A 21,206-nucleotide genomic window follows, 5' to 3' on the forward strand; every position below is an offset into this window, starting at 1 on the left:
GAGGTCCATCTGCTTGTTGGAGCTTGCCCTTGCAAGACGTTCAAGTGGACACACAAATCACACATAGATACGCTCACGCGGACACATATGCCTTCAGCCTAGCATTCCATAAAGCAAGGTTTCGTTAACAAAGAAGTAACACAAAAATGAAATTATTTATTTATTTTTGGATATATAACCACCCCTCTCAGCCAACTAGGTGCAAGGCAGCATTGCATGTCTTGCTGAAAGCTTTCGCAGCCGGAGTCAACTGGTTGTTGTGGGTTTTCTGAGCTGTGTGGCGTTGCAAGTCAGGTTCAGTGAAAGCATAATTAAATCGAGCATGGATCATTTTTAAAAAGGCGTGCACTCAACAAGCCATAAGTTCAAGAGTCCCAGGTTCTCACAGACTTTTCTGTTAATCCTTTTTTGAATGGTACCAAAACCCATGGCTTTGCTCTTCGAGTGTCTGACAAAGCTCGACTGTGTATGCATCAAGAGGATGTTCCTATTCAAGGATTCTACAGTTCTTTAGAGCTGCAAGTGATGGGAGATCCTTTGTTGAATCTACCAGAGTTTCTGAGAAGGATCCCCATAGAGCAGGGGTAGTCAACCTGTGGTCCTCCAGATGTTTATGGCCTACAATTCCCATGAGCCCCTGCCAGCAAATGCAAATGCTGGCAGGGGCTCATGGGAATTGTAGGCCATAAACATCTGGAGGACCACAGGTTGACTAACCCTGCCATAGAGCACCTTTACATAATGATGATTGAAATTACTTGTTTTCATTTGGATCCCTCTGATAATGGGTAATACTCAAAATGCTCACCTGGAGGCCTCATCCAAAAGCTGTCTTCTGCGCATTCCATCACCAAATAAACATTCATATGCCTTACGTGGTAACGCTGGCCATTAGTTTGGGAAAGCATCTGTAAAAAGTGGTCAATATCTGCTGCCTCCACCCCCAATCCTGTTCCAGCTTCTGTGGCAGTGCCATGGCTATTCCAGAGCACTAAAAAGCTAACTATGACGTGAAGAGCACCAGCGAGATGTGATCAGGCCAGATGCTCTTGCCGTGTAAAGCATGCAATAAACATTTCATGGAGGTTATCAAAGGCAGCCTACTTGTCCCATTGGCCAAATTGCACTGACGAGACGCCTGACTTCTTCACCTTTACCGCAGAACAATCAGCGTACCAGATTAACAGTAAGGCAGTGAAACTGGACAGGCATATTCATGATTTGGGTCCCCGTTGGGGTGACAGGTGAGAGATAAATAAAATTTACTAGATGCCGAAAATGGCGTAAAACTTCAGTGGCATCTTTTCTCTTCTTCGGGGGATGGTTGTCCTCTTCCGAGCATGCACCTTGGGGAGGGTTGCGTGTAGAGTGGTGATAAGTCAGGGGACACCCACCTAGCTGGCCAGATCAATCCTGGCAATCAGTGGGGTGACAGATGTCACTGATGAGTGGCCCTCATATCCAATGATGTGTCATCTTTGTGTCCAGTTTGTATTGGATCTGCCACTCTTCTGACAATCTCTTTTTTTTGGGAGGGGGGGAGGTCCTGGACCCCTTGTGGAATATGATTTGGTGTCCTTCTCACCAGGCTGGAAGCAAAGCCCAGCACAACCGCAGAGTTGTACAGTGACAGTACCTGGCAGGCCAGCTTCAGCAGTTGAGAACAAAGGTTCAGGTCACAAGGTTCAGGGGTTCAAGCGACTGAGAGGCTCATAAAGTTGCAGACCAGTTGATCCCACATTGGGTCCAGCTTCCCTGCAAATGATGCTGGGTCCAATGTTACGGCCCTCTTGCAGGCCAAATCAGCAATGCCAGAACCTGCAGGGACTCATGAGTGTCTTCTGGTTCTTCTTCAGAAGAGTGGAGGCTTTAAGCTGCCAGGTGTACACGCCTGGGCTTGATCCAGGCCTTGGCTCTGTCTCTTCACTTTCTCTGCTTCTGGCTCCTGTGGGGGAATTATGGCAGTGGGCAAGTCCATGCTGGGGCCTCCTGGCTTGAGGACTCTGCTGGCATAGGAGGTTGTGGAAGGTTACCTTTTGGGGGAGGAAGGTTACCTTTGGGGGGAGCATCTACAGTGTAGGATGTGTCTCTCAGGGCAGGGCTCTTGGGACTGGCTTGTTCCTCCAATGAGGCTTCATTCTCATATGCTAACCCAGATCGGCAGTCCATGATGTTGGCGGCATTTGGGTTCTGTCTGCCAAGGGCATCCGGACCAGAAAGTGAGTCCTTCTAGTTGTGTCACAGCCCACCAAAAGCAGCACAAACAGTTGAGAATGCTTTGCCCAGCTGTATAGAACGTCTTCTTGGTTGTTGTTGCCTCTTTCATCTGTACCCTTCCCAGCTGAGGATGGGAGAAAATGCTGGGGTATTTCTTAGAGAACGTTCATGGAGGAAGGAAACCAGCTAATGCACTTCATACACCAACTCTTGTACAAGTTAGTTGGTAGAAATATGGCTGGATGCAATTACACAGAAACATAGAGCTGGAAGGCATTCCCAAAGGGCCATCTAGACCAGGGGTAGTCAACCTGTGGTCCTCCAGATGTCCATGGACTACAATTCCCATGAGCATTTGCTGGCAGGGGCTCATGGGAATTGTAGTCCATGGACATCTGGAGGACCACAGGTTGACTACCCCTGATCGAGACCAATCCCCTGCACAATGCAAAAAATGCATAACTCCCACCCCTCCAACTCCCCTGGTGGTCCCCGTTCATGTGCTGGATTTACTGTGAAGTGAAGAGACATTTCTAATGAACATTTCAGGACACAATCAGTTTTTTACAGGTGACTTTTCAAAACAGGACATTAGAGATGCTTCACAAAATTTGTATAGATATCTTAGACCAAAGCCTACCTGGCAGGGAGACACCAAATGGCTGTATCATAAATTAATATCTTGTCTCAGGTCTGCAGCGCTAAGTCATAAGTTTTTGGCAAGGGACATAAGGTATGAAGCTGCTTTGTAATTTTATTTCATTTGGGTAGTGTTTCAATAGGAAAGCGTGTTTTTCAAGCCCTGAAACAGATGGTGACTGCAGGTCTGTTTGCTGAGATCAGCTGAATGGTAACTCCGACTCATAAAATAAGATTTCTAATGCATTGTAGTTAGGCTCATAAGATTTCTGACGCTTCATAAGAAACTGACGGAAGCCAGAATTTCTTTTCTAAAAGAGAGACTAATGTGGTATTTAGAAGAAAATATATACAGTCCTGAGCTAGCTACTATCATTAAGGGAATGCAGGCTTCATTTTATTTGCACTCAGCACAAAGTAACCATCCTTTAAAGTAAGTTATTCTCATCTCTTACCCAGAGGGTAAGGGAATTTGTATGCTTAAATTATAATTTCTGTAAAACAAGTAGATGTTAAATGCAATGCTGTCCTTTTAAAAACCTATTACTGTTGGAATTCTTTTTGCTTAACTATGTGGTGTCTGAAGGAAGACTACAGGAGAAGGCAACAGCAAACCAACTCTGCTTCCCCCTTCCCTTGAAATTCCTTTGCTGGGGTCGCCATAATTTGACCGCAACTTGATGGCACATCACTCACTCACTCACTCACTCAAAACAGTGGGATACCCTGGACTCAACAAGGACATTGGCTTTTTTATCTCACTATGTATGCTAACCTTATCCAACTCTTATATCCATATTCCTTACAATCCATATTCCTTACAAGGAGCTGCGGCCGGGGGTTGGGGACAGCTGCTGTAAAGGAATTCAAACCTAGGGATAAGCACAGTAAAAAGTGATTCAAGCGGGTAACTGTTGGTCTGAAGTAGCAGAACAAAGTTTGAGTCCAGGTTTTATTCAAGGTATGAGCTTTCTTGTGCATGCACACTTCTTCATGCATTGAAATGGAAATCATTAGACTACATATATAAGGAGAGAGTAATAAATTCGCAGTAAATTAGTTAAACAGCATCATGAAAATATGCAACAAATATCCAGTATAATGAAGACATTTAGGTGATTCAAGAGCCTTGCTAGAGTAACAAACTGAGTTTATAAGGCTATCAGGTTATCATTCCTTTGGGTTCAACTCCAAAAACATAGTGGAGGGAATAAAAATGTCAAAATTAGTGCTTAAGGGCAGATGTATTCCCTGTTGTAGAGCAGAATAATTAAAAGAGACCAGTTACTAGTAACTGGAGTTCAAAAACTGCATATTTTTGGATATTTTCATATGCTATTTACTAATTTACTGCGAATTTACTGTCTCCTAATATATGTAGTCCAGCGATTTCCATTTCTTTGTCTGAAGAAGTCTGCATGCACATGAAAGCTCTAACCTTGAATAAAACTTCATTTCTCTTAAATGCATTGTAGGACTCAAACAATAAAAAGTGGGCAGTGATGTCTTATCTACAGCTATTTTGGGACAGGGTGCCGCTACCCTGGGCAGGGAAAGGCGATGCTGTATTCTTAGTTAACTGCACTAGCCTTCCCTGGGGGTAGCAGCCACCTTTGAGGGTCATGACTGTGACCACACTAATGTGGGAAGAGACAACAGCTTTAGTTCTAGGAGATAAGCTGTAACATATTTATTTGTCGTTATGGTCAGCTTTAATTTTAAATCAAGCTATTAGCTGAAGCTTTTTCTAACAGAAAAACCCAATTTAAATGTTAATCAGTTTTTAATTTTTAAGGATGATTCCTACTCCCTCTGAATCCCTTTCTATATTGAAGCCTGAGAGTGAACCAAGTGTCTTTGCCTTTCCTTAAAACGTAAAGGTAAAGGTATCCCCTGTGCAAGCACTGGGTCATGTCTGACCCTTGGGGTGACGCCCTCCAGCGCTTTCATGGCAGACTCAATACGGGGTGGTTTGCCAGTGCCTTCCCCAGTCATTACCGTTTACCCCCCAGCAAGCTGGGTACTCATTTTAGCAACCTCGGAAGGATGGAAGGCTGAGTCAACCTTGAGCCGGCTGCTGGGATTGAACTCCCAGCCTCATGGGCAGAGCTTCAGACTGCATATTTGCTGCCTTACCACTCTGCACCACAAGAGGCTCCCTTAAAACGTATCGGGATGCAAATTTCCCTAGGATACTCCAACTGTGGAGAGCTAGGTATGTGTGGCAGAATGCTCTGCTTCATTGCTTCCTTAATTCTCTCCAAGAGAAAGCAATTTGTTTGGCCGGGGTTTGCTCAGCTTTCCTCCTTTGTTCAATCCGGTAATTCACATGGCCTTCCCTAAGCAGGTACAACCTTCAATGGGCTTAGAAAGGAGCTTAGGGTGACACTGTAAGTAGCTAACTGCAAGCCTTTGTTCTTTCAGTCTTTGGGAGGGTTTTGTATTTTTTGGAGAGCTTCAGGATTCTTTCTCTTAACCAGTCAAGCTGAGGCCCTCCAGATGTCCATGGACTACAATTCTTTTGCGGCCGATTTGCTTGCAGCCTGGGTAGTTTCTTACTGCGGGGGGCGGGGGGAGCCGCAGCCCGGTGGGGACCACCGGGCTAGAGGATCTGAGCAAGTTGGCTTTAGCTCTCAGAAGCTATACTGTTAATCTTTAGGGTGCCACAGCATTCTATGTCGTTCCTATAAGGTAGGTTACCTGAGAGTATTCTCCCAATGAGTTTCACGGCAGGGTCTCCGTTACACAAACCTGGCTGTTACTTTACTATGCTGAGCCTGTTTGCACCGCATGAGGTTATTGATACACCTGCAATAGCACTGGAATGGAATAAATTCTTCCATCTGCTTTAGGAATGGCCAGCGCATCCACAAAGGACATTCCTGTATTTTTTTTTCTGACTGCAGCTTACGCCTGAGTTCTAATTAAACATCAAACGCCCAGTGAGTTAACTGTATGAATTTTGGGGGCTGGATTAATGTGTTTTAATTGCCAAGCATTTGCGTAAAACATGACGCACTTCTTGTTGTTATTTTTTTGGCTGCCTGCTTTCAGTCCAGCAATTATAGGAACCAATTGTGAAGCGAAGGGTGTACAAAGGGGGGGGGGGAGGACAGACCATGCTACATTGGTTTATGCAACTTATGATAGCAGCAGAAATCTCCAAGAACCCTTCTGGAGAACATCTCTAACATTATGCATATGGCATGCACACCCAACTTTGCAGGGATTCCCAACCAGGGGTCTATGGTTTTTCTCCTCCTGGCTAAATGGACTTGGCCACAAATTAGAGCTGCCTCCACCCAAAGAGCTTGATGGGGAGGCTGTGGGTGTAAAAATCAAAAGGGGGTGGAGTTGGTTGTGACATGTTATGGGGAGGTCCAGGCTGTCTTCTCGGCTTCTGCCCTTCTTTCCGGCCTACATGAGGCAAAGCCACCTTAGTAGTAGTAAAGGTGGAAGCAGGAAGTGAAAGAAGAGTAAATGGTGCGGATGGTTATCCCACTTCTGCGGGCCATGGCAGAGAGGTGTGGCCAGCTGACATAATTTCTGGGGGTCCTTGAAGCCTGAAAATGTATTTCAGGGGTTCCTCCACAGTCAAAAGGTTGAGAAAGGCTGGACTAATACATAGTGTATCAGACTAAGCTGCAGAATTCATGGCATTCCTTTTGATGATATCTGGGGCATAAGGCCCAAAGGTATGACTGTGACATGAAGTCAGACCTGCATTTCTACTTGCCTCTCTAGCCCTGCTTCCCAGTTTAGCAGATTAGGAGAAAATCCATGCCAAGCGGTACAGAACAAGACCCCCAGTTTTCTGTTCCAAGATCAGGATTAGCTCTGGAGTTTAAGAGCCACTAACAAAGAACATGCTTTGCTTTCACAAAGTCCCAGATTTGATCCACTGGCATTTCAGGAGCAAGCTCTGTAGCATGATGACTTTTGATAGGAATACACACTGTAGCACAGTGAAAATCCTTGTGCAATGTTGGCAGCTGTTACTGAAGCAACTTCTGAAAAAATATGCACAGCCAATCAGATCTCCACTGGCCAATCAGAAGCCCTGTTGTACAAAAGTCCCAGCTGGCCCCACCCACAATACCCAGGAAAGGTGTTGGTGGGTGCCATGGCATCCACGGGCATTGCCCTGGGGACCATGAGTTTAAAGAGGGCTTGAGATTTCTGGGATCTGCTGTTAGCCAGAGTAGATGGTATTAAACTCATCATTCCAGGCTTGGGTGCCCAGAAAGATATTGTCTTCCACCATCTCGGAACATTTGCTGGGAGTCTCTTTCCAAGCCTCAGAATGGAAGCCAGATTCTTCAGTCTGAGCAGACACCACTCTGCTTTCCAGGTAGAGGGCATATTCACAGCTGCTCTGCTACTTTCCTCCCTAGCTTGGACTCTGGAGCCTCCTTTATACCCAGGTTCCCCCTCCCAAGACTGCCTCTTCCTCCCTTGTCCTGCCTTCCCATCCATGCTTCCCCTTTATTCCATACACCTGCCTAGGGCTGGTTCTTTCCTGTAATTCTTGCTCACCCTGTCAGTCTCCTCTGGCCTTCCCTGCTGATAGCTGCTGGCTCCTCCCCTGCCTGAGCCATCTCTCCTTGACAGTGGGGCAAGGTTCGTGGGCCAGCTTGATGACTGACCTGGCTTGGCCTGGCCTGACCTTTTATCGCATAACTGTCCCTCCTCCAGGACTCTTGGTCTCCTGCCATCACCCTCCTACTTCTGGCCATGCTGTTTACTGGGCTGTCTGGTAAATTTCCTCCCTGAGTGGCTGCCTGCTTCGAGGTCCGCTGGGGAAACCCGGGGCCTGTGCTGCTGCCACCGGGAACCCGTGGCCACAGTCCCAGACAAAGCTATACTATTTACCCAAATGCAAGACTGTTTTTTCCCCAATATTCCATTGAAAAAAGAGAGGGAATCATCTTAACTTTCCATGCAAATATCAAATAAAAACCTTTGTTGTTGTGTATAATATATTTTTAGAGGCGGTCATCTTCCTTTCAAGTACAGTAGCTACTTCACAAGATAGCTTCATATGTTTGGCCCTGAAATTTAAAAAATGAGAATTTCTGCACATCTCGAGTTCTTCAAAAGTCTGAAAATAGGACGTTTTTACATCGCTGCCCAAACTCGCAACTTGGCATCTGTATTATAGTGGCAGGCAGCGAGCCAAGCCCTATGTATGATGGAATGCAGAGTTGTACGAGTTCACACATTAGCAGTTCTCAAATTTAGGGGCAGAAACGGAGTGTGTGCAAGATCAAAGAACATACATCACTGTATTATTACTGTTTAGAAGTACTGAGTTATCTGGATTGTTCCCTGTTCTGCTACATTTTATGTTAACTTCCCTAAGCCTCAGGGGAGGGCGGTATATAAATATAAAGGTAAAGGTATCCCCTATGCAAGCACTGAGTCATGGCTGACCCTTGGGGTGACGCCCTCCAGCATTTTCATGGCAGACTCAATACGGGGTGGCCTTGCCAGTGCCTTCCCCAGTCATTACCGTTTTACCCCCCCCCCCCCAGTAAGCTGGGTACTCATTTTATCGACCTTGGAAGGTTGAGTCAACTTTGAGCCAGCTGCTGGGATTGAACTCCCAGCCTCATGGACAGACAGCTTCAGACAGCATTTCTGCCGCTTACCACTCTGCGCCACAAGAGGCTCTATATAAATATATAATGAATAAATAAACTGAATATTTGCAAAATAATAAAACCAAAAACTGTATATTTAGAGTATTTTAAAGTCTGTCGTGTTGGTTTCCAGCTCCTGACTTTCTGAATTTGTATCTGTTCTGTGTCCATTGTATGGTGCCAACTGTTTTGCTCCAAACCTTGGTTTTGTGACTGTCGCTCATGAGACAGTGAAGACATAAATCTAAATAACAACTTCCTGCCATCTAACCAGACATTATTAATAGTTCACATCAAACACAGTTGCCAGGTGTACAGCAGCTCACGTTGAACAAATGGAATCCAGGAGCTTAATTTGTTTTCAGCGTAACGTACTGCATTGTATTGCTGTGACTGCAATGCAGTGTTTCAGTGGCGAGCAAACGGACCCCTGAATATCAGCAGGAAATACAATTATTCACACAAACGCCTTGCCTTTTTTAAAGGTCCATCATGTTTCTTCTCCTAAAGTGCCTCTCTTAGAACTTCCAAGCGTTGCGATTAGCCTCAAATCAAATTAAGCTTCCTTTTCGCCTCTAGCTTGCCAGGCTGCCGTTTTCTGACAGGGCACAGTAGATTAGTCATCAGTGGAAGGTGTTGTTGCAATTTACTCACTGGAAAGCCAAGAGGAGGGTAGAATCCGTCCCTGTAGTGCTTATTTATTTTTTTTATTGTTAGATTTCTAGCCTGCCACTCCCACTAGCGGCTTGTGGTGGTTGACAACATTATTCCCCAATAAAACCCCATTTATACTTCATTAACCCCCCCTCTCCCCTAATACATTAATACAGAATATCCAAGCAGTGACAAAAATCCCTTCTCCTTCCAAGCAGACAGTGCCCTGCCTCGGGGGTAGGAGGTTTAGCCCAATGACCCATCTAAGCAGGTGGGGGCACGATCTTACTAGCCCTGGCCTCAACCAAAGACCTAGTTGAAGCGTTATGTTTTACAAGCCCTGCAGAACTGTGACTGCTTGAGATGGGACTGGGTTGACAGTGAAAACATGCATCTTGTGGAGGACAGGCAGGCATGCACAGGGCTTGGTTTATATGGAGACTAGCAATGCTTCCCTAGATCTAAATGTTCTGTTTTCAAAACTCAGCAGTGGGTTCCTTTTGAGAAGGTAAACAAAGCAGTCTCTGAAGTGCTATAGAAAGCCGGGTTGGGGGATGATGTGGAATTTACTGGTCCTGACCTGGATGGCCCAGGCTAGCCCAAACCTTTTGAATCTCAGAAGCTAAACCGGGTTGACCCTGGTTAGTGTTTGAACGGGAGATCACTGTGGAAGTCCAGGCCTGCAAGGCAGAGGCAGGTAGCAGCAAACCCACCTCTGAACGTCTCTTGCTCTTGCACCATACAAGGTGGCCATAAGTCAGGTACGACTCGATGGCACTTCCCACCACCAAAGTCCAGGGAGGTTTATAGCTGATGACACATAACAGAGCACTTTGAGGTCAAAGGAAGTCCCATTGCGTGTCTTGGATTTCTCTGTCTCACCGCCTTCCAAATCTGGAGGCAGGCTGCAAAACCTCTGCAATATAAAAATAAATCAAAAGCCTTAAAGATACAGTTTAAAAGTGTATTGAATTGAACAGCAAGATTATTATTATTATTATTTATAGGTCATGTTTCCAGTTTAGCTCCGAGCACTTTACCGCAGTTATCAGAACAAATTTTGTTAAAAGTCGCAGCAGTCTCAACCGCAGCAGACACAAAGCTCAGGGGCCACCTCCTAATAAAATGCAGGCAGCAAAGCAACGCGGTTGCCCAAAAGGAAGCTAAAAGGCTGGACTTACTGCTTTGAAATGGAAAAGCTAAAAGGGGCAGCCCCCAAAGTTGCCAAGTTCAGGCAGGAGCAGCTAATTTTTAACCTTCCCCTGAAAACAAAGAATCTCCACAGGCCCTGGTTTTGGGGCATTTTAACGAACATGAAATGGGCTGTCAGGCTAGAAAGAAGGAGAAGCCTCTTGGGGATGTACAGGCCGTTTTCCAGGTTATTTTTTTTCCAGCAGAGAGCTCCAAAATGTCTTTTACAACAGTCAAATGCATTATAAGGGTGCACACTATATCCCTGCTTCCCGTCTCCTGTAGTCAGGATGAAAAACGCCTTTGTGCTCCCATGCCTACCAGTATGTCAAGGACTCTTTTGGCGCGATGCTGATTCCCGTGTGAGAGAAACCGGCAAGGAGCAACTGCGAGTCCTCATGGCGAAAAGACAGGAAGAGAATACCCGTTCTTCAGTGCTGCTGACATGACCAGATAACGGTGCTTTCAATGGCAGTGGTCAATTCCCCGTTTGATATGCCGACAGATTGTCCTTCAGCAAGCACTTAGCGCTTAGGGAATGAATGGGAGGCAGGCTTCAGGGATCCATATTTTGCAGGTTGTTTTGAATGCAGGATGATTACAAGCCTGGTTTTGCCGACAGATGCTGTAAACTCCAGCGTGGTGTAGTGGTTAAGAGCAGTGGATTCTTATCTGGAGAACTGTGGTATCTCGTACCAGTCACAGGTCTTTGTCTCAGAACTCTCTCAGCCTCACCTATCTCACAGGTCGACTGCTGTGGGAAGAGGAAGAGAAGGAGATTTTAAGATGATCTGAGACTCCTTAAGGCCGACTTTCTCAACCAGGGTTTTCTGATACCCTGGGGTTTCTGGATGGCCCTGGAAGGGTTTCCTGAATGGCTGGGCGTTGATTAATGTTTTACATATTTTAAAAATGTGTTAAACATTTATTGGATGATATGATCATATATGGTCATGTCGACCTGCCCTCCCCTTCCAAAATGAGCAATGATGTAGCTGGAGGGGGTGGGAAGGGGATGAGCCCTGGGTGAGTGTGTCCACAGCTATGTTCTCCAACCATATTCTGCACAATTGTGCCACTTCTGGAGTTTCTCAAAGCATTAAGAATGTTTCAGGGATTTCTCAACAGTAAAAAGGTTGAGAAAGGCTGCCTTAAGGTATAGAAAAGCAGGGCATAGAAAACCAACACATCTCCTTCATACCTTGTCAGTCCCTCTCTTATTGTTAGTCAGATCTTGTCTAGTGTTTGGGCTCTGGATTGATTTGCACCATGATGTGAAGCCGATACAGGGATGACCATGAACCAACTAAAAGAAGCAGTCAGAGACAGGGGCGCATGGTGGAGACTTTCCTATAGAATCGACTGAACGGATGACATCATCATCATTATCATCATAATGTGAACTTGGCTGAACAGAAATTTCACTCCCTCCCCCGTTACCTCCCACAGATATTCAGAGCGAAGCCTTACAAAGTGCATTGGGATCACCATAGAGACTAGGCCAGACTACTGCCTGAAGCGACACCTTAGTGACATGCTGTCGTATGGGTGCACAAGGCTGGAGATTGGAGTGCAGAGCGTCTACGAGGATGTGGCCAGGGATACCAACAGGTAAGGCCTTGTATAGTGGGGGTGAGGGTTGTTTTCAAGGAAGGTTACATACATTTGTTGGAGGAGAGACCTGACTATAGTGTAGTGGTTAATAGCAGCAGCTTCTAATCTGGCAAGCAAAGTTTGATTCCCCGCTCTTCCACATGCAGCCAGCTGGGTGACCTTGGGCTAGTCACAGCCTTGTTAGAACCTGTTCTCACAGAGCAGTAACATCAAGGCTCTCTCAGCCCCCGTCCCCACCCACTGCCCCTACCTTGGAAGGTCATTATAAGCTGCATTGAGACTCCTTTGGGCAGTAAAAAGCAGGGTATAAAAGCTATTCTTAGCCATGATGTTTGGATGGAACCTCCATGTTCAGAGGCGGTGTGGCTCTGAATATTAAGTTGCTGGCGCATCAACAACTGGAGAGGGCAATTTGTTTGATGCTGCCCACATTCATCAAAAACACTAAATTGATCTCCAGTTGGCTGTGATATCAAATGCAGAAACATTGGAGATTGTCTCTACAAACTTGAGTTCAACTCATGTATAAAATCATGGTTTCTGAAGAGGAAACAAATTACGATTTTTTCCCCAGAGTTTTGTATTTGGATATCACCACAAACTGGAGCCTGATGCCAGACTTCCCAAGACAGGTAACGTTCAATCACACCCTGTGTGTGAGAGGGGCTGGAATGGGAACGCATGAGCACAAGAGCAAACTGCATCCATGCTCATCACAGACCAATTTGAGTTTGCTATGATGTCTGAATGCAGCTTTGGTTCCTTAGATGTTGGATTTAGAGGATGCATAACACTATTTCCATTTTGGATCACATAGCCCAAATGTTCTGCCTTCTCGTTTAATTGCTGTTGGAACTGGGAGGAGAGAATTGAATTTTGTTTCAGTTTATAGCTGTAAAAAGAAAACCTGATAGCTCCTTTGTATGCTGACATATTCTGGAATGAAGTGGATGCCGTCCTTATGTTTTTACACATGCAGCTTAGAATATTGTGCTTCTAAGCTCCAGATATTTTAATTTGCCACCTTCCTAGGAGGCCTCTGAAACAGCTGCGTCTGTAATGGACTCGGTGTCACCAGCTCTTGTGCGTGCGTTCTGCCTGGAGACACTAGAGTTAAGCCCTGCTGCAGCCAGGAGTATGGCTTATAATAAGGGATGGCCGTTGGGGAGCATTATTGTTGTTGTTATAATAATATTCATAGCCCACCTTTCCCAGTTCACTCAAAGTGGACAAAGGTGAAAAGCGATTCAGTCAGAAAGCAAAGACCTCCAGCAAGCAAAGCAGTAGGGCTGGGATTGCAGAACTGGAAAACAACATCACTGAAAAACTGATCCTCCAAGAGAGTGACTGGCTGAAGGTCAACCAATAAATGTGGGGATTTCAGCCCAAGACTCTAGAGTCATTCCATTATGCTGGCTCTCACGCAGTTTTTAATGACTGTCCTGGGCATCGTTGGATTTCTGCCATTCAGCTGAGTCGTAATTCCTGGGGGAAAGGGTGTGGGAGGCTGATCACGTCCGTTCCCTGTGGTGTGTTGAGTATTGTTGGATTTGTGCCCATCTACTGAGTCAGAATTTTATTGATGCCAGGCTCTAAAATGTTCCTGGGTATAGCTCAGCACCATTTGCACACACACACACACCCCAACTCCAATACTACAGTATGGGTAATGCACTAGCTGTAACTTCGATGTGGTTACTGGATTAATTCAGTGTTACAAAAAGAAGGGTTAATTGGAATATTTGGCAAGCAGAAGGCCCTGGCAGCTCCAGGTAGAGGCAGCAAGTCTGAGAACTGCTGCTGGTCAAAGATGACTGTACTGGGCCAGGTGGATTAACGTTCTGTGTGTCGGTATAAGGTTGCCTCTTACACAAATGGGTCTGTGTGAAAACTAGAGAAGCAAATTAACAAACCATTGCAGCCAAATGGGTGCTGGTTTATCTTCATGAACGGGAAGCCAAAGGTTGCTTGTCGTGTCTTCCCAAATTCCTAGGTGAAAACTTTCAGTAGACCAGTTATGAGCTGATTCATTCAGCAAGCTATGATGCATCGATTTGGCCTTCCTCGGTATGGCAGCCTATCTGGGCAGGACTGTAAGACGCAGTGTCGAAAACACAGAAGTGGATTTGTTCGCATTTTCCAAGGGCAACAGTTGAATTGGTGGTACAGGGGAAGATGGAGAGAAAATTCCTCGGTCGCTAAGCCCAGTGGACACCTGCCAATGAACTGTATGGTCTGTTCTGGCAAGGGTGTCCTGGCCCTTTAGCTAAGAACTGGCCTAAACTGAGTGCCCTTTGCTGGATTAGATGTAGAAGGAACATAAAGAGATTCTGCCCAAAGCTGCTCTTTCATCAGGGGGAGTCTGAGATGCTCTTTTGTCCATGAGCAAAGTAAGTACGTGCAGATGCTCACAACAAGTTAAGTGCAGATGCTGGAAAGTAAACTCTGCATGCCAAACAAGTGTTCTGCCTCTATGCTATGGCCCAAGCTGATCTGCCATGAGTAACAGAAAGCAGCTCCTATGATATAATGAATAGAAACTTAAGGTTTCTGCAGATTTAATAATTATGTTTCTATCCCCCCCACACACACACTCCAGGGGCCATACAGTGAAGGCTGTGTGTGAATCATTTCACTTGGCTAAAGATGCTGGATTCAAAGTGGTGGCGCACATGATGCCAGATTTGCCGAACATGGGGATTGAGAGAGACATTGATCAGTTTGTGGTAAGTGTGACCCAAACTTCCATTCCAAGGGTGGGCTTGAGCAGAGTCAGAGGTTGCAGAGCATGTGAAGCTGTGACTGAATAAGCCATGCACAAGTCAAAGACTTGAAAAGCAGAGTGAGTGCGCCCAAAGAGGTGAACTGGGGTTAAGTTTTTGATGTTCCAGAGGGCAGCGGAAGAAATGGGATACAAGTTCAAATGTTGCTGGACTTGGTCATCCAGTAAAGATGATTTGGTAGTAGGCTCAGGGAAATGCCACTTCATAAAATACATAATGAACTTCAGGAAGTCTTTAGCTGTGATAGTCACCCTTTCATGGCAGATACATTTACCCAAGATCGAAAGCCAGAACAGATCTTCCATGCTGAGAGTCAGTGTATCTTGGATTTCTCAAGTGTTGGGAGCAAATGGGGCGGCCGTTGCAATAGCCTTCACCTGTTTGGAAGTTCCCAGCAGCATCTTAACTGGTTGCTGTTAGGATATGGTGCGGTGAAGGCTATTCCAGCAGGTGCGCTCCTACATTCAGGTGTATCTGTGCAGGCCATACAAAAACAAAAGAAACCCAAGATATAGGCAGAAGGTCACCAAAATTCAACAGGAAATGGAGACCAATAGGTTCTGTTGCTTTCCTGTGGCTCTCCAGATGTCCATGGACTACAATTACCATGTTAATTGGTAATTGTAGATTGTGGACATCTGGAGAGCCACAATTTTGGCCACCCCTGTTCAAGGCCCATTGAAAACCTTCTGTTCCTGAGTGGGCCAGTATTTGACACTCAGTGTAGATTGGTGAAAACCAACAAGCTATTTTTGGTTCAGGCTGATCATCAATCTTCTGATAATAGTATAGGCTGTTCGGATGTTAACCGTTTTGCGTAAAGCTTCATTTGGTTTATCATATCGTTTGGAGATAATGAGAGTCTAAATATAGAGTTTCTTGATAATCTCTCTCCAGACCTCTCAAACGGATCAATAGCCAAGTGCTGCATTAGCTCTTAGAAGAATGTGCCATAAGGAACGTTTTATTGTTCCTTTGAGCTGTATTTAGCTTAGGGAAAGTACTTTTATTCCATCACTTTTTCAGTTATGGCGTTTGAGTTGTCGTAGTGACTGTCGAGACCTGGTTTGTCTGCTTAACTTAGGGTTCTCAGGCTGGGTGCTGTCTTCCAGCCTTTCAAGGTCCTTCTCCTTCTGAAAGGACGCACAAACATTAACTTCAGCTGGTAATAATTGCTTTTATCTAACTTAAGCAGCTCCAATACCTGGTCCATAAGCTAGCCCATCTTTTATTCCATGAACTTTGTATTTGCTTTCCTTCATTTATATACCCCCTTTCTCACTGAAACTTAAGGTGGATTACAAAATATAAATTTGATCAGACAGCATAACACCTCCAATAAACAATGCAACAGGACTAGGTTTACAGAACTGGAAAACAATGCAAACAAAACAAACCCATAGAAAGCCATGGCATACCATAATGTCCTTTCTCAATCATTTTGCCCAGAAAGGGCAGATTAGAGACCAGGAGATAATTGGCTGTCTAATTCTCTTCTGTCGCTGATTTTTAAAGTAGCAGGCAGAAGTCAACCTATTTCAAAGACCAAAAAGGGGCTCTCAGTCAGTGATAGATAGATTTATAATGGGCATCAAGAACCCCTTACACAATTTCGATAGCTAGGACAGATAAGGACCCAGAGTACAAGTGATGACTTCCACCAATCTCAGGATCGTGTTGGAATCCATCACTGTAACCGAATCAAAACGATCCATAAACACGCCAGATGGTGTACTAGCATTCTAATAGCTATATTAAAACCTAATTAAAACCCACTTGAGAGATTTTATCTGTAATAAAAAACCCTTTTCTGAAGCATCGTAACTAATCATCACTTCTTAGGAATTTAAGGGCTTAGACTTTAGAACCAATAAGTGCCAAAACCCTTTTAAAAAACAAGCAAGGGATAAACTAGCTGGTACAGTGGTAGCACAAAGCAGGATTTCTTTGCTATTGTCACCACCTCCAGGGAGCTCTGCAGCCCGTTCTGGTTTATTTGGGGTTCTGTGCCAGTGCTGTTCTAGACTAGACGTCTACGAGCCTTCTTCAAGTCCCTGATCTCGGTAGTAAACCCGAGCACTAGTTTCACAAGGGTGGGATAGGTTGATAGGGACAACCACACTGATAGCTTCCAGGAGCTTCATAAGAAGAGTCCTGCTGGATCAGGCCAGTGGTCCGCCTACTCTCACAGTGACCAGTCAGTTCCTCTGGAGGTTCAACTACAGAGCATAGAGGCTGAAGGTTTCCCCTGATGTTTTCTCCTATGGGATTCAGAGCTTCAGTGCCCTGAAAGGGAGGCTCCCCTCAGTCACCATGGCTAGTAGTCGCTGACAGGCCATCCTTCATGAGTTGTCAGATGGTATCATAAAATCCCCCAGGACATTCCGGAAGCCAATTGGACCCATTAGACTCTGCAGGTGGACAATTTTAGCCAACACTTCACTGCTGCAGAGCATCGGTGCCACATTCGCCTGTGCCTTGAGGAGGGAGTGGTCAGATGACAGCACAGGATGGACCTTGAATCTCCAAAGAAGACCCCCCCCCCAAAAAAAAAATTCAATGCAAAAAATTAAGTCCAAAGTACATCCTGCTTGTGACCAGCAGGGCTGTGAGATCCGAAGCAAGCCCAGACCAGGTGCCATCAGTTGTGAATGTTGCAATCCTCCAGAACTTTCAATCCAGGTGTCTCCCAGACACCAAGATTACCTCTGCCAGGTGGACACGGCGGACTAGGCAACTGGTAAATAAGCTGAATGACCAATCTATCACTGGAACCTAACCTCTGAAACAGACCAGGGGTTCCCCATCTTTTTGACCCTACAGGCACCTTTGGAATTTTGACACAACATGGTGGATACAGCCACAGAGTGGCAGACCTGGAAGACAAAGCCAGCCGCAAAATGGAGGCGGCAGCTTACCCTCAGTTGCACAGTGACGATCGTTTTGGTGTCACTGATGCCAAAGCAATGTTTTTTAAAAGTGTGCGCAGCCAGTCAGAAACCTTGCTGGGCAGAAGCCCTACCGGGACCTTCCCGTTTTGTAAGAACACTTGGCAGGCCCCATAAAAGGTATTGGCAGATACCAGTAGGACCCACAGGCACCACATTGGAGGCCCCTGGAGCAGCCAATCAGTGCCAGCTATAGTATGCACAGGTAATCTGTGAATGGAGAAAGACTCTGGGGTGGGGTGGGGGGGATGATGGCTACCTCATCCAGGGACCTCCTCTGTGATCCTGATGGACTGCATAACCAGTCAGTGTTAATGGAGACAGATATGCCCTGTCATTTCCTTCCAGCCAGGTTTCTGTCCCGCAAACAAGGTGATTTCCCCACTCCTTTTCCAGCAACTCAGACAGGGGTGCTGCTTTATTCCTTGCTGATCCGGTGTTACAGAAACAGTGGCAGTAGGCATTCTTGGGCCAACATCTCTCAGGATGGGAATGGTTAGATAGGCAGTGAGATGGCTTATGTCTCCACATCCAGCTTTCAACCTCAGCATCTTCAGGCTGCATGGGAATGGCATCCTTGCTATTTGTTATATGTGGGAAATTGTTTTAACTATTTTATGGGGATTTTAAATTGTATGGATTTTGCTGTTTGTTAACCACTGCGAGCCAGTTAATGGAAGCGGCGGTATAAAAATCTAATTCACCATCATCACCATCATAATCAGGGGTAGTCAACCTGTGGTCCTCCAGATGTCCATGGACTACAATTCCCATGAGCCCCTGCCATTGTTTGCTGGCAGGGGCTCATGGGAATTGTAGTCCATGAACATCTAGAGGACCACAGGTTGACTACCCCTGATCATCATCATCATCATCATCATTATCCTTACCAAATGTCCTACCCCAGTAAAGACCAACAACCAGTATATCTGGAAAGACTCACTGTCCCGTTGGATCCAAAGAAGCCATAAATGAGTCCAGAAATGAATTGGTGAGGAGTCAGAGCTTGAAGGCATTGTCCATTCTTGTGCCGGTGCTGTTCATCGGCTCCAGGTATACTGTCGGTGGGTGAGTGTGTGTGAGTCAGAAGCCTGCTGGTAGTGCCAGTCTGCAGTCATCTGCTACATCACCTCACACATATATTTACCCTCAGGGAATTCTCAGAAGCGAGTGAAACACAGCTACCTTGGTGTAATGCCATCTGTTATCTTCAGAAGACGGAGAGTAGTTTTTTGTACCCCTCTTTTCTCTACCTTTAAGGAGTCTCAAAGGGGCTTACAATCGCCTTCCCTTCTTCTCCCCACCACAGCCACCTTGTGAGGTAAGTGGGGCTGAGAGATTCCTGAGAGAACAGTGACTGGCCCAAGCTGCCACCCAGCTGGCTGCCTGTGGAGGAAGAGTGGGGAATCACACCCAGTTCTCCAGATTAGAATCCTCCACTCTTCACCACTACGCCACCCCATCCCATGAAGCTGCCTTATGCTGGATCAGATCACGGGCCCATCAAGGTCAGTATTGTCTGCTCCGACTGGAAGTGGCTCTCCGGCGTCTCAGGCAGAGGTTTTTCACGTTGCCCACTACCTGATCCTTTCAACTGGAAATGGTCGGGTGCCTTCTGCGTATCAAGCAGATTCTCTGCCACTGAGCCACGACCCTCTACAGAGAGCCAGTTTGGTGTAGTGGTTAGGAGTGCGGACCTCTAATCTGGCATGCCAGGTTCGATTCTGTGCTCCCCCACATGCAGCCAGCAGGGTGACCTTGGGCTCGCCATGGCACTGATAAAACTGTTCTGACCAAGCAGGAATATCAGGGCTCTCTCAGCCTCACCCACCTCACAGAGTGTCTGTTGTGGGGAGAGGAAGGGAAGGCGACTTTGAGACTCCTTCGGGTAGGGAAAAGCGGCATATAAGAATCAACTCTTCTTCTTCTTCTTCTTCTTCTTCTTCTTCTTCTTCTTCTTCTTCTTCTTCTTCTTCTTCTTCTTCTTCTCTTATGTCAGCTCAAACTTAAGGACAGTTTATTATTTAACCCAGAAAACAGCCCGGTCGGGGAATCCCGAGTGCGTGTTTCCCGGTTTTAGCACTTGCCGTAATTCTGATTTGGCAGCATGTATGATTCATGACTCCTGCCTGCCTGTTTGGTTCCCCCCTCCCTGCAGGTCACCTCGTTTTTCTTGTGTGCTGACAACACAGAAGTTGTCTTGCATTGCCTAATGCAGTGTTGAGGTGATGGCTCTGTTAGAAACCTCATTAATCCTACTGAGCACTTGATTTATGCCGGCTATTAATCCCCTCGTTTTTATAAACTCCCCTGCTGGATTCAAGGCACTGGCAGCCGGGAGGGTTTCAACTCTCCAGTTTTGCCCCGTCAACATCAATTGCCTTGAAGGCCTGGGAAGGCAACTTGAATAGTCACAACACATGCAACAAACAGCACTGCTTGTGTTAAAAAGTGCTTTGGTCACTCTCGTGCTGGTAATGGCAATCCTATATTAATGGCCCCCCTCCCTTCCCTGAAAGTGTTAAGGACGCTTATTATTTCTTTGTTTGCTTTATTTATATCCTACTTTCCTCCCCAGTGGGAGCCCGAGGAGTCTTCCAACATTCTCCCTTTCTCTATCCTCACAGGTAGGTTAGGCTGACTCATCCAGCGTGTAGGTTTGTACCTTGCTCTCCCAGCGCTTAGTCTTATCCTCACATCACACTACAGATTGGCTGTTCTCTTTCCTGATAAAGATCCCAGTGGACTTTGATCTTAAGACTCCCCCCCCCCACCCTTCCAGTGGGGCCAACAAGGAGGGTTTACAAGTACTATTGGCATAGGGACGAGTCAGGGGCTTCTGTGCCTCTTCTCCTTCTCCCCCAGACCAAAAAGAGGACCTGGCCTCACCCTCTTGACATGGGTCCTTTTCAGCCAGCAAGGAGGAGCATGACAATCACCCTGTGCCGTTCGGTGTGTCTGGAGTGGAGGAGCATTGCAGCATCCTGGAGCTCAGTGGCTCCTCCTCTCTCCTTTTGTTCTTCCATGAGCTGGGGAGTGGTATAGTGGCAGTAGGGGCATGGCCGCTTCCTAGTCTGCCCCTGCCCATTTGTTTGTGTTGTTTCCCCACTTTTGCCAGACGTGTGACGGGAGAGTGAAGAAATATGCTGTGTAGTAATGCTGCAACACAGGCAAATCTGGGCATTATTGAGTGGCGGTATTGAGTATAACTTCTTCTGTTGCTCCAATGGGCCTGCTTTTAAAGAAGGGCACTGTGTTGCTATGAGACAAAGGAGTTGAGGGCTTAGGAAGGATGTTGGGGAGGAGACCAAAGAAGCTATGGAACAGGAGAGCAAAGGAAATGGATGACAAAGGGGACAGCCAAAGCTGTGACCCCAGAAGATAGTGGGTGGAGGCAATGCAGGGAGCTCTTAGGGCTGGGGTGGCCAAACTGGGGGTCTCCAGATGTCCATGGACTGCAGTTACTACTCTCCATATTTCCATGGACTACTGCTGGCAGGGGGTCATGATCATTGTAG

The 21,206-nt window shown here is 46.1% G+C and overlaps 1 protein-coding gene across 1 annotated transcript in view; it reads left to right on the forward strand.

Annotated features, from left to right (window-relative positions):
* Positions 1 to 21,206, forward strand: part of ELP3 (elongator acetyltransferase complex subunit 3) — a 90,681-nt gene that overhangs the window by 23,038 nt on the left and 46,437 nt on the right. Inside the window, exons 8-9 of the mRNA XM_077331496.1 lie at positions 11,793 to 11,954; positions 14,557 to 14,683. Coding sequence (XP_077187611.1) covers positions 11,793 to 11,954; positions 14,557 to 14,683 — 289 coding nt within the window. The remainder of the gene's footprint in view (positions 1 to 11,792; positions 11,955 to 14,556; positions 14,684 to 21,206) is intronic.

The sequence above is a fragment of the Paroedura picta genome, chromosome 1, assembly GCF_049243985.1.
Source record: "Paroedura picta isolate Pp20150507F chromosome 1, Ppicta_v3.0, whole genome shotgun sequence".
Lineage (NCBI taxonomy): Eukaryota > Metazoa > Chordata > Lepidosauria > Squamata > Gekkonidae > Paroedura > Paroedura picta.